Source organism: Eurypyga helias, unplaced genomic scaffold (genome assembly GCF_000690775.1).
Source record: "Eurypyga helias isolate BGI_N326 unplaced genomic scaffold, ASM69077v1 scaffold1176, whole genome shotgun sequence".
NCBI classification, from domain to species: domain Eukaryota; kingdom Metazoa; phylum Chordata; class Aves; order Eurypygiformes; family Eurypygidae; genus Eurypyga; species Eurypyga helias.
This window is the reverse complement of record NW_010255823.1, coordinates 129,961-146,817: the sequence shown is the minus strand read 5'-3', so window position 1 is coordinate 146,817 and position 16,857 is coordinate 129,961. Positions and strand designations below refer to the sequence as shown.

At 40.3% G+C, this 16,857-nt stretch overlaps 1 protein-coding gene across 1 annotated transcript in view; it reads left to right on the top strand.

Annotated features, from left to right (window-relative positions):
• The first annotated feature begins 14,662 nt into the window (after positions 1-14,662).
• The window catches only part of EBF1 (early B-cell factor 1), a 101,983-nt gene continuing 99,788 nt past the window's right edge, over positions 14,663-16,857 (top strand). The window contains exon 1 of the mRNA XM_010153417.1: positions 14,663-14,741. Coding sequence (XP_010151719.1) covers positions 14,727-14,741 — 15 coding nt within the window. The 5' untranslated portion in view covers positions 14,663-14,726. The remainder of the gene's footprint in view (positions 14,742-16,857) is intronic.

The window sequence follows — 16,857 nt, the reverse complement described above, 5'->3', positions numbered from 1 at the left end:
TCTTTCCCACAAAATTTCTTTTTTACAGACTGTCATTTCCCAACAGAGGCAAAAAGTTACCCAGAAAATTCAGTCAGATCTACCGCTCCCAGACTGGCTGTGGGCTCATCACCAATGCATTCACATCCCAGTTAAACTTTTCAAAGCATCGCGTGTAGTTGAATATGTTTTGTTTCATAAGGAATCTGTTGCTGTAACACAGGATACATCATTGATGTGTAAGACTGGTGTTACCACAGGGAAAGCTTTGTTACAAAGCCAAAACCAGGTTCTGGTCTGTGATTTGGTAAGGTTCAGCTTTCCTACAGGCTAGGAGCTCAGCTATAAAAGCTGCATCCAGTGATAACTTCCCTCCTGGCCACAGTGTGCATTTGCAACATGCAGTTTTATTACTGCATATAGTACTTAATGCAGCCAGCCGTATGTAGATCCAGATGTCTTGCATCAATCCTGAACTTACCACATCTGTAACCAAAGTAACCAAAAAGATGCCAAATATTTTCTTGTGTTACTTCCCAATGCTTATACTTCTTGCAGAAAGATATGAAGCAACATGTTAAAAAGTACATCTGTATTACATGTACATTTTTTTCTTCATGTACTGTGTGCCTTTAAGATCTTGTTATGTATTATTCATATTTTTTTTTGTTTGGTTGTTTTTTTTTTATTTTACATCAGTTTTGATCAAGAAAAAGAAAAGACACTATTGGTGTCCTGCCAGTCATCTGCAGTTTAGCATCACATTTTGCAATACAAGTCTGTGGTGTTTCATTTCTGTTTCAGGCTGTAGTTGGCTATGGAAGCACTAAGCATGGAGACATTACAGGTGTTCAGGCTAATTGTAAGCCCATCTTGGCCCCACCTGTATGTAGTATTGTTCTATAGACTGGCTTAAACTAGTGCAAGTGAAACTGTGATGTGATACGTGTGGTAGACCTGTTGTTGGTAAACTTGCTAAGGGGTTGTGTATACATTCCTATATACTGTATGGTATCCAGTGTGAATATATATGCATGTATCAATAGGTACGATATATGTTGAGAAAATATAATGACAGGACTGAAAACTATTCTGTGTCAAAATGTATGAAATATACTTATAAAAGCATATGCAGGTGCACATTCTTTGTAGTATATGCCGTTTCCATACACAGTATGTGTGTACATGTGCATATCCACATGTGCCGTGTGTATACGTGTATCTGTATGTTGCTGTGGTCCCCAGCGTGTAGTTTATAGTTTGGAGAGAAATCATCCTCCATCATTCGTCACTGCTGAGCTGCAGCAGACCAGGCCAGCACATCATTTGTTAACAGCGACAAAGCCGCACTCATAAACGCCGACATGTTACATTAATTTATAGGCACTGAGTGACTTATTAAATGTGACGTGTGAAATATAACAGGGCCCGGTATGGATGATTAGGTTTTGGGCTCTGAATTGTTGACAAGGCAGGGGTAATGAATTGCGGGACACAAGCTAGTATGTTTCCCCCTCATTAGTCAGTATTAGCTGCATTAATAGTAATAATTGGATATATTCATCATTTAAAATGTTTTAATAAATGTTTGGACAGCACCTGATCTAGGCTGTCAAATATTAGACTGGAAGGTTTGTGATGGGAGAAAAATTACGCCGTTCCTTCTGCGGAGATTTATACAGCCTAAGGGGTGCCATTTGCCAATGTCCTCTAAGAAGTAATGGGTGGAAATAGTTTGGAAAAAGACGCTGCAACAAGAGGGAAACCAGCCTCCCTCGCATTTCAGCCGGACATTTCCATTTTATTCTAGAGCATTCTTGGTCCTGAGGTCAGGTTTCCAGTCTGAACTGGTTATTTCTGGTGAGGTGCCAATCCCAAATTAGAACTTCACAAAAGGTGTCCGTGTTTCCATCTGAATTTGTGCTTCAGTCATCTACAACTGCAGACTGAATGTTGCCCAGAGCTCAGGAACTTTCCAATTTGGGGTTTTGGCTTGGAGTCACCGGTGCTTTAAACTATTAACATATTTAAAATTCCAGAAAATTTTCTGCCTGAACATCTTAAAAGCATGATTCTCTATGGGATGAAGGCAAGATATTTCTGTGGGTGTTCTGCCAACTTCACTTTCATTCTTGGTTTCCATATCTCAAATGCATTATTGCCTACAATTTGATGCAAAAATTACTCTGATTATAGAAAAAAAAAATAGATTTTTTTTTTTTTTTAATTCTTATTTTGTAGTCCTTACAAGTGGAATTTAAAACATCACCTAAAACTGTTACCAGGGATTGCAGGCTGTATTAATCTCGCTTTGAAAGAGACATGTAGGTGAACACTAGAATGTGCCTCCTAAATGACTGGATGGAGATCAAGACGACCGTGTCCATCTGCAAAATCTGTGTCATTTCAAAACTTGTGAGATATCACTCGACTGTAACTGGTTGTGCAATGAAATCCATTCTTAAAAGCAACCTTCAGAATATACAAAAGCAAAAGCACCTGGAGTTATTGGCACTACACCACTAGACCGACAGTTTTTATTTTAAAAGAAGTGTCCTCTAAGGAAAAGCCTCGCTACTGTGGGAAACTGTTTGGTGCCTCAGTAGGAGGTACACTTCCCTTTTAGATGCTACTGAAGAGGTGGCACGCTAGGGAGTACTGCGTTGCTGGAGGTGCTGTCTTTCAGGAGAGACACAAAGTCAAGTGTCTGGCCACCTGTAGTCATAACAAGTCCCAAGACACTTACTGCAAGGATGAAAGTTTTCTCCTCCATGTCCTTGCTAGTTCCAGCTAGCTGCTTGTACTGAGCGTCAGGAGCCTTTTAGATGAAGGGTTCTTCATGCTCTCCTAAATACAGTGAGCCAAACCCGCCTCTTTATATCCATGAACTCTGTGCAAAAAATTGGTGGAGGACTTGGAAGGTGCCAAGGTTAAATCTGGCTGTAAATACGTAACGCTGCAGCTCCAGGATGGCAGAAAAGCTTCACTGTGGGGGCAGGAACAGTGCAATCATTTTTACACTTGTAATAGTTTTCTGTGTAGTGGAAGAAAATTTGTCATTCAATTCTAATCAAATTCTAATCAGAATCATTCATACTTCTGAACTCAGAGCAATGTTATTTCAGTTAATAGACACTAAAGTCATATACAACTTGTTTAGATAATGTACATTTAACTGTATTTGCTTCTTCATTTTGAATCAAGCCCTGAGTGTTATTTTGTCAGGGTTGTCTGTTAGCTGGTCGTTATTGTTGACAAGTTGATGTGAGAGTACTTCAGCATGTTGTCTAACGTGTCTGCTAAGTTTGTCATTGGCACTGCATAGTATTTCTTCCTTCTTAATTTTTATTTACAGATTAAGCAGGGGTTTAAGAGTTGATATTGTATGCTCAGCAAATGAGGTTCATCAAGCCTTTGGGCGTATGGCTGTGTTTTTATTTCCTCTATTAACTCTGAGCCTGGAGTCTCAGCTCACCGAGGAAGATGAAAATTCATGTTTTCTCTAGATTTATATTAATATCTCTGAGATCAGACCCTGATTTTGTCATCTAAGTTCACACTGTTTAGCCAATCATCTTTAAAGTATTTCAGCCTTTTCAGTAGTGATGTATATGTATTATAGAAAGGATAAAATTTTTCAACATTTAAGTTAATTATTATGTAAATAGGTCTTTAGTGGAACTTTGTCAGAGCAACAGAACTGAGTGAAAAGAGAATAATCAATATTCAGTACTCATGTAGAGTTCTGGATGACTGAAAGCTAGTGTCTAGTCAGAAAGATTTTGAGTGAGACTTGTTAGTTATATTTACATTAATGAGGAAATATTTTCTTTCCAAGGAGGTACTAGAGGGGGCTGGCTGTAAGTTTTTGATAATCCTCCTTACACAGTTGCTGTCACAGCTGTTCTCAAAAGAACAATAGCATATAAAATAGTGTTAAAGAGTAGAAGATTGTTAAGTTGCAAGCACTTCCTAGTCCATTGAATTAATTGTGACTTTCATTTGTATGATGTAGATGTACAAGAACTTCAACCTTTCTGCCCTGACCGTTTGGCAAGGTTACTTAACTGCTCATTTCTTTGTTCCATTGCTGATGCTGTCTTCACTCCGCTACAATGATACAGAAAAATAATTACGCAGTACTTATATAGGACTTTGTAAACCCTCATGGTCTGTGCTTTGTGGGTATGAATGATATTGATCACAGGCATCATCCTTGCTTACACACAGAAAGGCATCTCGGTGACACAGCCAGGCATTCAGAAATATGGGAGAGATCCCAACTCCTGACTATGTTTTAACACCCATGGAAGATGTCTGTAGATGCTAACAGAGGTCACCTTCTTTCCAAAGGTAATAATGCACATTGTTCCTCCCTTCTTTGGGTAGGGTATCTAAGGCCGTGCCTCCATCCTTACAAGGTCTACGGTCTGCTGAACTCTATGCTAAAGATGCTGTTTCTCATAATTCCAACCAACAAAGTACACAGTGGCATGAGCATAATATATTTTATTACAGCCAACTCATGTCCTTACCTCACTCCAGTTATAAGTTGTCGCCAGCATTCTGATCTTAATTTTGCTCCAGTTTTGGGACATTTGGTTTTGTCATTCAGGTTGGGTACCCTCACTGGATGGTTGGCTTCAAGAGCAGAAGAAAATATTCTTGTTAGCTGCATCACCTTTCTGGATGGGTGCAAAACATAACTTTGTAGCTACAGGCTATAATGCCTTTTCCACATCTCTCTGATGCAGAAGAGGGCATCAGCAAAAGTATTTTTCCTACATGTTCAAGGCCCATTGCTCTAAGAAAAGCTCTGAAGTACTTAATCCAAAACCTGTGATGTAAGGAGGTAGGATTTCAGTCTACATGTCTGCTGCGGAAGTCATTATTTCTAAGGATAATTAAGCTCTTTTGATGTCATGTTAAAGGTAGCACCCACACGCAATATTTATTGATGACATCTCCAACATTACATATAGTGTGATCCTCTTCACCATAACATCAAAAACTCTCTTTCCCCTTCCTCTTTCAGTCTTCCCCTCCTGTGGTGACTTACAATGAATTTTACAGTATCTGGGCCGCTTGTCCATACACACAATAAAAATTTCTGCAACATTTTATACCTGGAGCCAGCCCCTTCAAACACCCCTGGAATACCTTCTCTTGTTGAACCACTGTATGCACAGCTCAAACAGAGTGCCTCTGCCTTTCCAGAAAACAGCTCTTTGCATCCTTCCAGCACTTAAAATAGCAACTTTACTCCGGATCCCATCCTCATTGCAGAGCTCCCTGCTGCAAAGGAAGTGTGGGCTTTATTCTCTTAAATATCATGAAACAATGGGAACTCCTGGATGGAATGTCCAGCTTGTGAGCAGGAGCGGAGGGCAGCGCTTGACTTTCTTCCACAGCATTTTTGTGCTTGAGCTTTTCTTGTGTAAGTACAAATATACATATATATTTGCATTGTTTTCTGGGCAGCTAATTATTGAATCACCCTTACTAGTTTCTTTAAAAGAATTCTTTTAATTGTAGGTTTGTTTTTTTTTTTTAAAGAACCGAAAAATGTTATTACAAAAAATAAAATCACACTTCCCAGCAGAATCTCTGTCAGATTGTTCTTCCTCACAGACTCTGATTGGGGTTCCAGTTTAATAACTTAATAACTTTGTTATTGGGATTTTTTTCTCACCCACATAAGGTCCTTCACTGCTGTTACTCTACTTGAAACAAACACTTCATTTGCTTTTTGAGGCATAAGTTGTTTTTGGAGAGGATACAATCATCTTTCACCATATTGACACTTTCCAGATATTTCTCTGTAATTACTGAGATGGGTTGGGTGAGGTAGGTTCCACTCATCTTCGTAGCAGATTTACAGCTGTGTTTCTAAGTTGGCCATCACTGTTGCAGTTCTGCTGAAGATTCAGTGATGCAAAAGCTTAGACTGGGATGTCATCCCAGCAGTAAATTTCATGGTCTTGCAATGTCTGTCTTGCTGGTGATGATCCCAAGGCAGTGGAGCAGCTGCTGCCAAGAGGTCTGAGTTTGTACAGAGTCAGCATGTGTCTTAAGTTGGTTAGATTCGTCTGGGACTGGAAACTTATTAGATTGTGTATTTTTAATGATTTTGATACATGAATGAACTCAAGAAACACTTCATTTCTTACATGCTTTTCATTCATTATTAGCATACTTTACAGGTTATTGTAAATAAGAGATCTAACAGCATCTTTCTTTGTCATTTGTCTCTCTTCAGTCCATCAGTCCTGCATATAAATCTGGTCAAAAATTATTTCCATGGCAGTCTGAGCAGACCTCCTGGCTTTTCTTAAAATTAACCACGACAAGCATCTTCCACTTAGAAGAGAAAAAAAAAATAAAAAAAGAAAGGAGAATAAAACAGAGGAGCAGGTTCTGAGCCAGGTCTCAGGAGGGAACACCGTAGTAACAAAACATCTACACCTAGCCTAACCGTTCAAGGATACATCTGTTCAGATGGGTTTTGGACAGCATTCTACCTCTATTTGTGCAGAAACTTTTCCCCGTGCTTTAGAGGCTCAGGCACTGGCCAGAAGGTATGCTGTGCACGTGTCCTTCGAAGAGTCTGACCCCCTGTGCTTTGCAGATTAGGATGGTAGTACTGGTGTGTCAATGTTATTTAAGGATATCATTGGTGTCAGGTTATTTGAGGAATCATTAATTATTGCATATGCAGGCAGATTGCGCACATTCTTACGTGCAGGGGATTTACATCTGCCTGATCCAGGGAAAGGTAGGAACTGTGTTTCCCACACATGAAATATTTACCATGTGAATCTTTATAATTTTCTTGGTAAGCTGATGACAGAAATATGTCATCAGCATCCTCAGCTCAAGGTGACAAGTTTTAGGGTCCCATGCCTCCTGTGAGATAAACAGCTTCAGATGGCTGGATTAACACTGTCCTCCGACATACCACGATTTTGATACTGTTGATGCTTTTTGGTAACCATGCTAAAGTTACAGTAGTTTACCTTGAGGTAGCAGGCAACCAAATACAGATATCATATTACAATAACAGTAATGCTGTTATCTGTCATCACTTACACTGAACAGAGGTTCTTTTAGCAAAAGTATGACTCTGGGAGGGCTGCTAATTCAATGGCATTGTGTGAACTATGGCAGACCACAGAGATGGTTTGTATTTTTTTTTTTTTTTCCAGAGACTGAAGTCTAGCATCTTCATTAAAAATAAACCCACTTTATATCCTAGTATTTGAGGGGTGAAACAGGAGTGAAATGGGGAAGGGAAAAGTAGTTAAACTAAACCAAATCGATCGAATATTTGTTCTTCTACTGGATAAATAAGGATAAATTCTGTTGGTTATGTTGACAATAAAGCACTGTAGTGCTGAAAAGTCTATCACAATTTCAGTTAAAGCACTGGCCCATCAGCTCCTAAAGAATAGTCTGTGGTTCGAAGCACGCAAAGAAAGGCAGAGCTATGTAAGCTAACAACTGGAGCTGTGCGTGGGGTGTGGGCACGCATGAGTTCCCCTGCTTATCTCACGATGTTGTTTGTGGCAGTGTAACATAAAGGATGTGTGTATGTTTGGTTGGTTTGTATCTGGCTGTCATAAACCAAATGCACTGTGTATGCTCTGTACCCAGATGGCATAAACGTGTGGGCACGCATGAGTTCCCCTGCTTATCTCACGATGTTGTTTGTGGCAGTGTAACATAAAGGATGTGTGTATGTTTGGTTGGTTTGTATCTGGCTGTCATAAACCAAATGCACTGTGTATGCTCTGTACCCAGATGGCATAAACTCCTTCCTTTTTTTCTTTTTTTTTTTTTTTTTTTTGATAGGAAGGTAGCTGTGGTTCAAATTTAATGAAAAATTTTAGATAATGGAGCTAGGCAGAAGTAAGGAAATAAGAAAATTCAGATTTTCACTTCTTAAAAAAAAAAAAAAAATACTAAAAAGTCAGACCTGGGGGCAAAATTAAATTACAGAAAACTGAGGACTCAAACCTGCCTCTGGAATATTTTTAATTCTGTTTTGTGGTGTTGTTTTTAGGTGGTGTTATCTCTTTCTTCTCTTATTAAAAGTCTGGGAGAAGAAACCAAAACAGTCTCTCTGGGATTTTAAGTCACTCATGGGAGAAAATGCCAAACACACTTTCCCAAACTACTCTAAATTTCTCTGATGCATTATAACTCAGTATCAGAGAGCTAGAGAAGTCTAAAAGATGCAAGATGAAAAATTGATATGCTGTGCTTCACTGTGCAGAACACACAGACCTGAGGAAAAGCGACTGGGAACACTTGGTGAAGCGAGCAATGAGTAATTTAAGGCTGTTTTGGGCAGTCCTACCTTCTGATTTGGTGATTATGTGGGTGCCTCCTCAGCTATTTGCTGTGCTGAGCTGAATATTTACAGTATTGATAACAGCAAACCCTGGGAATGCTAGCTCTGGGAGTCAGAGCAAGTTCACAAAAATAATGTAGACTATTCTGTTTCTATTACTATGGCATTGCCTGAAGAATCTCAGTCAATAGACTGAGTGCTTGAGGCTTATTCTCCATGTCACGTTGCCTTTCTTCCACCTCTTCTGCAGTTCAGGAGGGAGATATATATTTTCTAGTAAAATAAATAATTTTCCAGGCTTTTGGTTTTGGTTTTTTTTGTTTTTTTTTTTTTTTTTTGGTTTTAACACTGTGAATTGTTTAGCATTCCATAAATGCAAAATACAGGTCTGATTCTGCTGTCATTTTAAATCAGTGAGAACACTGAAGCCATGGAGAGCAGATTTGGGATTTTTTTTTTTCTTAATTAGGATGTTTGACAACTCAAGAAGGTTATGTTTAGAAGAGTTAGATGGCTATATCTGGTGTTTAATTTCTCCTCTGCAGAATAAATTTCCTGTTGTAAAAATGCCACAAAAGGTAGCTACTGCTGTTTATTGACTAAAGAGCCAAGTAAAATCCAGCTGTGAACATGTGGGTAATAGGTTTTCCCCATGCCTATATTTGATTTCCATGCACAGCCTCATGTTGGTAAATATCAGTGTAAGTCTCAATTTTTCTTTTGTGAATGGGGTACCTGACATGACCAGCTAGTTGTATGTGAAAAGGTCTGCGAGGAAAAATAAAACCAAACCAAAACACCCAAACCAAAAATAAAACATTGCAACAATAGACTTATTAGTAAATGGGAAACTTCATACCTTAAATGCTAAGGAATTTTTTTCCTCCTTTTTCTGCAGTTATTTAAAAAATGTTGGAAAATTAAATTATTGTTCAAGAAAAAATAAAAGCTTTATTTTAGCTTATTTTTTTAAAATTGGGTATTTTACATTGTAAAAAAGGAGTTTCGATTAGAGGAGTCAGTTTGAAAAGGAAAAAGAATAGCTTTGTCCTGATGAGATTTCTAAAGGGACATTTCTACATTCTGATTATTCACTGTTCCAAATAAAATTTCATTAGAAGATGCATTTTCTCTATATTTTTATTTTAGTGTCAAATTGTTAACAGATAGAATCACCAGTAGGTGCAGTAGAAGTTACTGACTGAGAAAGAAGTGTGGGAGTAGTGCATGGAAAACTCTGCAGAAGCAAATGAAACAGCTCACGCGCATGTTTGGATCAATTGCCTCTTGTGAGCTGTGGACTCACCCCTGTGGTGTCTTCAGTTCTTGATATGCCGAGTTTTCAACAGAGATAAAATACCCATCAGATATTGTTTGAGACAACTGTATTTGTAGTATCATGTCCCTAGCATCCCATCTTTTGCTGGGAGGACAACCAAAGAGAGGAGAGGCTGACAGAAAAACTGGTTCTGTGAGGTACTGAAGTATGTGAGTAGTACCTTTGTCTCCATCAATACTGCTTGTGTATTTAAATTTATGCACATATTTAGTAGTCTGCTGAATTGGCATGTCATACCGAATGGGCATGCAATGCTTTTATCTCATGGACGGTTGCTAGTTATTGCACTGGGCCATGTATTTTGGTTTTACTAATTTTGCAAACCCACACATACTTACCACTGGGTCTGAAGTTGCCCTCTTCTACCAAATGTGTTTATCCCTCAGAAAAGGTGCATTTTGTCAATTTTGTTTGCCCTAGCCAGGTTTAAGCTGTATAACCAGCACTCACTTTCTGGATAGCCACTGGTCTGGCTGACCTTGGCAGCACGACAGCTGTCGTATTTTCACATGGATGAACTGTTCTTGAACAACTTCTCCAATGTACCGGGAACAAACAAGCTTTTCTTCAGCATCAGGAATGCAGCAGGTCTTCTTTCCAACTATTTTTTTTCTCCTTCCACAGACATATTTATTGTGGCAATGGCAAGAAAATCCTACTGCTAAGCCTTCATGTTTGAGTTCCTTTAAATTTCCTTCAGGGGAGTGACAGAAGTGCCAACCTAGATCATGTCAGAGCTTGCTTTCTTTGAGCTAACTCTTTGTTTATTTTTAATAAACACGGGTATTAATTTGTAGTGGCCAGAAAAGTAGGAGGGCAAAATCCCTTTTACATCTTTAGTGCTAGTATTTCCATTTCTGCTGTGTATTTATTTAATTTAAACCACGGTGGTAGTTAGCAGTGACAAAGACCTGGGTGCTGGGATGCGTATCGCACAAACCCGAAGTGTTTGCGTTGTGATGGACAAGATGGCCAGTGATGAAAGTGGGGTGACCCATTTGTTAGAGCTTCTGCCTGGCAGGCAGAAGTTATGTTAATTTGGGGCCTGGTTTAGACTGGAGGTTTGTTTTAACTGAAGGTTGTATTTCTACATCGGTCCTTGCAGTTACTTAGAGATTTGTAGTAGTACAGCGTCATGGCATGGATTAACTGCTCAGCAACTTTACTTCTTGAGTAGTTTTTGCAGTCTGCACTGAACCGCATTTTGCACACCTAAATGTAACGCCAAAATTAACTGGTTTTCTCCAAAACTGCAGTCCCATACACTCCACCCACATCTCTGTGGGGTAAGGGGTGAAACACAGAGTTCTTTGATTTAATAGCATTTTAAGCCAGTAAATCCAAGTGCATTGTAAAAGTTTGCCTGTTTCTGGACCTGAGCTGACTTACATGGAGCTGGCTTGTGTTTCTCTGCTCCATATGCATAAATGCTCTTCTTACCAGGAACTTCATAGTCAGGGAGATGGAAAATATGGTTTGTTTCATCATGCCAAAAAATAAACCTTTGATCGTAGCAATAAGTATAATTGATGACTGAGTCTTGTGTGGCAGAGGAGCTGGTGTTCAGCAATCACTTAAGTTTGGAGACACAGTTAAAGTTGAAGATTTTATTGACACTCCTGTATTTTGCACATTTTTTTTCATCTTGTGAATGAATTTCAGACCCCAGTGATTAGTATTAATGCTATATATCCTCTGTGGTTAGTATTAATGCTATACAGCCCTGCCAGATGTGGAGAAAGTTAGAACTGGAAAAAATAACCCACTGTGAAGAAGTTAGATGCAAACAAATGGTGATGGAGGTTTATGCTTACAAAGAGCTCAGCTCTATTGGCACTTCTCCTGGACCTGTCCTGTCAGTCTAAATCCGAAGTATTTGCAGAGCGAAGTGTTGCTAATGAGCAAGGCTGGCAGGGCTGGACTCGAGGTGAAGAAGGCACCTGAGCAAGTGGTTTAAAGCAGGAACTGAGAGAGCAGGCTGAACCACGTGAATCAAACTCCTTTGCTCTCCCCTTGTCTTAATCTGTTCGCATCCGCCTCCCTGCCAAAGTGCGGGGAGACCATCAGCCGGCGTGTGCTGTGCCAGCTCGGGAGCTGCTCGACTCTTGCCTGGATGAGTGTGGGACACATTCGCGTAGCCGGGGGGACTCCCGCTCTGGTGTGTTCCTAAACAAAGGGCAGCCTGTAGTTTGTTTTGTCTTTCAGTGGAATAAAAATACGGCGCTTGGCAGAATGTGTTCTGTAAACTGGTAACTTTTTACTTAAAATGCAGTGAGCAAACTTGGCTGTGTAGGCTTGGGGTCTTGAAAGTTCCTCTGAAAATACTGTTATTTTTTTAAGTTAATTATTTTCTGGAGTTGTTTTAAGTCAAAGGAAGTTTTGCTTGCTTGCTTGTCTGAGGTTTTTTTTGGTAGGTTTAAATAGATGAGCTTCATTTTTAATACAGCTTATTTTGATGAAACTTCTGTTGAACTGGAGGGAGAGAGCACAGTGCAGATGGAGAGACTTTGAAACTCTGGGTTAGAGTTTGCAGACCCCAGAAGCCAAATATTGTATTTCATAGCAATTTTTCAAGCCTTTGAGCTGACAAGGGCTCAGCCTTTGTAAGGGAAGGCCCAGTGTTTCTCTGGAGAGCTTCATGAAGAGCTTTCAATCTCTTTTGGGGCCCTTGAATCAACCTGCCATCCCCCATTGCCCAGCGCTCATGTGTGCTGTTCAACGCCAGACCGTGTAGGTGCTTCCCCACATATGCGTGGCTGCACTCCCTCTCAGTGCACGTATTTTTAACTATTCCACGTCCCAGATTTGCTTAGGACTGAGGTGTTTCTCCAGGGCTGTGGCAGACCAGGAGGGCAGCCGCTGGGCTCAGTGCTTGGCGAAGCCACCAAAAATTCCCTGTCAAACCCATGGCAGTGCCAGTTTCTCCCCAAAGAGTAGGTGGCTCTGAGAGGTTTTGCCACATAAGGGCCTGTTCAAGGCTGTAGGCACCAGCTGACAGGGATGTCTTTGCCTCCCAACAGATGGCTGGGCTTTTTATTTCAGCGAGCAGTGTTGCGCGGAGGGGTGGTCTCTGGATCCTGCCAGCATTTCGCATGACAGGGCCAGCTTAGGGCAAGAGGGATCTGATGTCCGTGCCCTTCATAGCTCGTGAGCTAAATGATGAGCTGTTGACAGGAAAGCCATCATCTGAAGTGTAAGATCCTGAACTCTCCCCACTTTTCGTTTTTCTTTGGCGGAATTAATGCCCTATTTGCTTGTCTCTCAAAATCCATTCTGGCACGAGTACAAACCCTTGCCTAGTGGCAAGCAGTTGTCTGGATTCGAGATGCCAAGATTTGTGCTGACAGCTCCTTCTACACAATCTGAGTCAGGCTGTCACAGCTGGCCATTAGAGGCTTAAAAAGACACACACATGTACAACAAATAGCACCAGCTTTCCATTGCAGAATATCAGAACCTGCTTGATGAGAAAATGTAATGGCTTATACTGATCTTTATTTTAGTGTAAACAAACACAGTGTCTCCAAACCCCTGTGCAAGTGTGGCTGCTGTTTATTTTGTATTGATTGCTTGCTCATATTTAGGAACACAGATCTGCAAGGGACTTCCTGGGTCAGGAGATCCAGTCCTTGATAATCCCAAGCATCACATTTTATAATCCTTCTCATTACCTTACTTTTCTTTAATGAAAACAGTCCCCTGTAGTTTTAATTTGTCCTTGCAGTTATTTGCTTAGTATGATTTTCTTGAACAAGATGCCCTTTTACTGAGGATGGCATCACAACTAGAGCAGGGCAGAGAATGCTGCTCATCAAAGGGTTTTTCCGGAGCAATTTACCCTGCAGTTTTGCCTTTCTTGGTGGCAGTGTGTGCAAATTCTGCTGGCCAAGCATTCAGTTTGGGGTCTAAAAGAGGGATGCTAGCAAAAGTTAACTTTCTGACAGTAAAACAGGATCAAACAACTCCTTGCCCCACGTTTGTATAAGGAAACAGGTCAGATTAGCTTCTGCTTAGTCAGCTGATGGGTATTGCAAGTGTAATGCTGCTCTGTCTGGTTGCACTAGGTTTTAAACTTGCTGTAGGATTAAATTTTGCACGGCTGAGTTTTAATAGACCTTAGTCTGTAGTTTATTTTGGACAAAAGGTTGATAAACTTTGGCTCTCAGAGAGGAAGCCTGGAATCTGAGTCCCACTATTATTCATTGACTTGTCTTTATGAGTTTACAGTCCACTGATGCATAACACTGAAGGAAATATTTTCAGTGAAATGTTTGCTTTTTTCTTTGGCTTTGTAAAATGCAATGCCTTTTCTTAGAGATATATGTCAGGGTCATATAGCTACTTCAGTGAACTGTGTTTGGTCCGGAAATAGATTGCATTGAAAATATTTAATTTTTCTGTGAAGTCAGTCTTTTAAACCAAACTTCCCCCCTTCTCCTTTCAGGGTTTTGGTCTCCCACTCAGCACTATTTGAGCAATGATTTTATGCACAAACTGGGTTAAATTGTGGAAGGGAGATTTCAACTGTATGGAACATTTTCAGGATTTTTTGTATTAAATCAACATTTGCACTCAACAGTGAACTTGTAAAACAAAACCCCGTTTATACATAAGGGAATTTTCTTGGCTGGCATTTTTTCTGTCCTTGTTTTCCTGTGCTGAAATCTGTCTCTTACTTCCTTGCTGCTATGGATGGCATAGTAAGGCTGGCTCTTTAGCATGATAGAGGGACTGACTCCGTAAATTTTAATGGTTCTGATACAACAGATCTATTAATTTAATGCTTAAATATTTAGGATGTGCTTACACATTTTACTGGATTTGGGCCCATGCAAGGTCTGCTTCCCTTTGGATGGTCAGTGGGATGATTTGTCTGAGTGGGGAATACTAATGTAAATAAGGATTTGTTGGATCAAATGCGCAGATGTTACATAGCGCTACTATGCGCTGTTTATATGATGTTAATGTCCATTTCTCTTTCTCCCCAGGTTCTTCTTGAAATTTTTCCTCAAATGTAACCAAAATTGCCTAAAAAATGCAGGAAACCCTCGAGACATGCGTCGATTCCAGGTCAGTTGGACACACTTCCTCCTTTAAAAATCAGCAGCTGTTAGGGACAGAAGTACTTTGACCCAAACTAACCTAGTAATTCACTGAAAGATGCTAAAAACATAAGGTCACAGAATATTGACTGAGGACTTCTTGTCACAGCAGAATTGGCAGGAAGTAGTTGGGTTTTCTTGCTCTGGACAGGAGAAATCTTGAAGATAATTTTATCTCCACTGGAAGTGGATGAAGCATTAAAAGGAAAAATCAACATGACCTCACTGTTATTTTAGGTTATGGGGCTACCCTGCTCTGAGATATTCCCTTCTGCCTGGGGAACTATTTGCCTTCATGTAAACACTGAGTGAGTAGCATGTTTATTGGAAGGGACAGAGGAGGATATAAGAGCAATTAATAAAATCAAACTTGTGACTACACTTGAGCGGTTATTCTTCAGTAACATTAAAGAATACACTCATAAATGTGTATCAATGGGATGAAGGTCCATCCCTGTAGCCAGCACTTGGGATGACTATCTTTCTTGGGATGTTTTGGGCTGTTATTTCTCTGCTGTTGCAGTGTGTGGCAGTGGTTCTTAGGAATTGTACTATCAGCACAGCTTTGGATGGCCAAGCACATTTTTTGGTGTTACACCTATGTCCATGGCTACTTTTTGGATCAAGTACAGCATTGTCCCTTGGGAAGTTGGTCTGCACTTGCCTTCCACAGTTCTGGGAACAGAGTGGTGTGGTGGCAATGCTGAGAAATAGCTGCTTCTATCCTTTTATTAACACATGGTCCTTTGACTATGTCAATGAAGCTCCACCTGAGTATGTGCTGAATAAAAATATGGAGTAGAGAGCCAAAGGACCTTTTCTTTTGATGGAAAGAGTATATATGGCCCAGGATAGAGTCTGTTAGTAGGGATTTGCCTCAGGGTTCTGAAGAAGAACTAGGAGATTTGTCCCATAGACTACATGGGTGTTTGGAGGAAGACAACTCCAAAGACTGCTGCTTTCTGCAGCAGCCCAGGAGCTTGTGTGCTTCTTTTCCAGCATTGTCACACTTAAGTGCTAAATGCTATGTAAATGGCAATATTATTTATATGTAGAACATATGTGTTTTGTTGAACCGCTTAATTGTAATGACACTGGAAGGCAGAAGGGTGTTATTTGCCCCTCTGAGCACAGAATTGAGGAGATGTGGCCACGGGGTTTAAATTAATCAGTGTAAGAGTTAACATTAGCACGGCAGAGCCCTCAACTTCTCAGCACACACTCCTCCTTCCCTCATGTTTCTCCTATGATTTGAGAGGGCGTTATCACTGAAGGAGAAAGGGGGAAAAAGAACTCTCGCCAGCACAGGGATTTAGGCCAAGTAGTCACCCCTGGGGCCTGTCAGAGCTTGCTTCACAACATGTACACTCTGCTGGGTTTGTGTTCGCCCAGGCTTGAGGCTGATTTTCATATGGTAATGCCTTTGCGTGTTCTCTCAGAACAGCAATCGGGAGCCTGTGTTGGCGAGTAGGTAGGACATAGGAAAGGTTGTTGATCTCTTGACTTGTAAAGACATTCTGTCATACAAACCCAGCTTCACAGCAGTTGAGCTTTCCATGTGTAAACAGAGACTGCTTAATTACACAGGTCATGTCAATTAGTGTGACCTTAGCATTTTCAAGAAATTAATCACTTTCAGCTGAGTGAACCACTCATACTATAATACAGTCGGGTGTTGGAGCTTGCAGCGTTAAGTGCCCAGGCTTATTGTTTTACAATAGCTGCTTTTGTTTCTTTTCTTTTCCTTTTTAGATTTTGAACTTGTTGCTCTTTTAGCAATAGACTTCTTAAAATAAAACAGCCAGACTCTACAGAGTCCAGGCTTCACTTATAATTTCTTAGGGTGAAAAGGACCAAGCATACACATCGTATCTCGATGATATCATGCACCTAGATGGTTGAGACAATGCTGTATAGGAACCAAATGAAATCTTGGCTGCTGTGAAGTCAGTGGAGGGTTTACTATCGGCTACCTTTGAAATATTGCCAGTGACTTAAAAGGTTTCTAATGTAAAGTTCTGTAAAAACACCCATGAGAGTAAGGTGTTTCCAGATACATTTTAAGTAGTAGCATACTCTTTTGA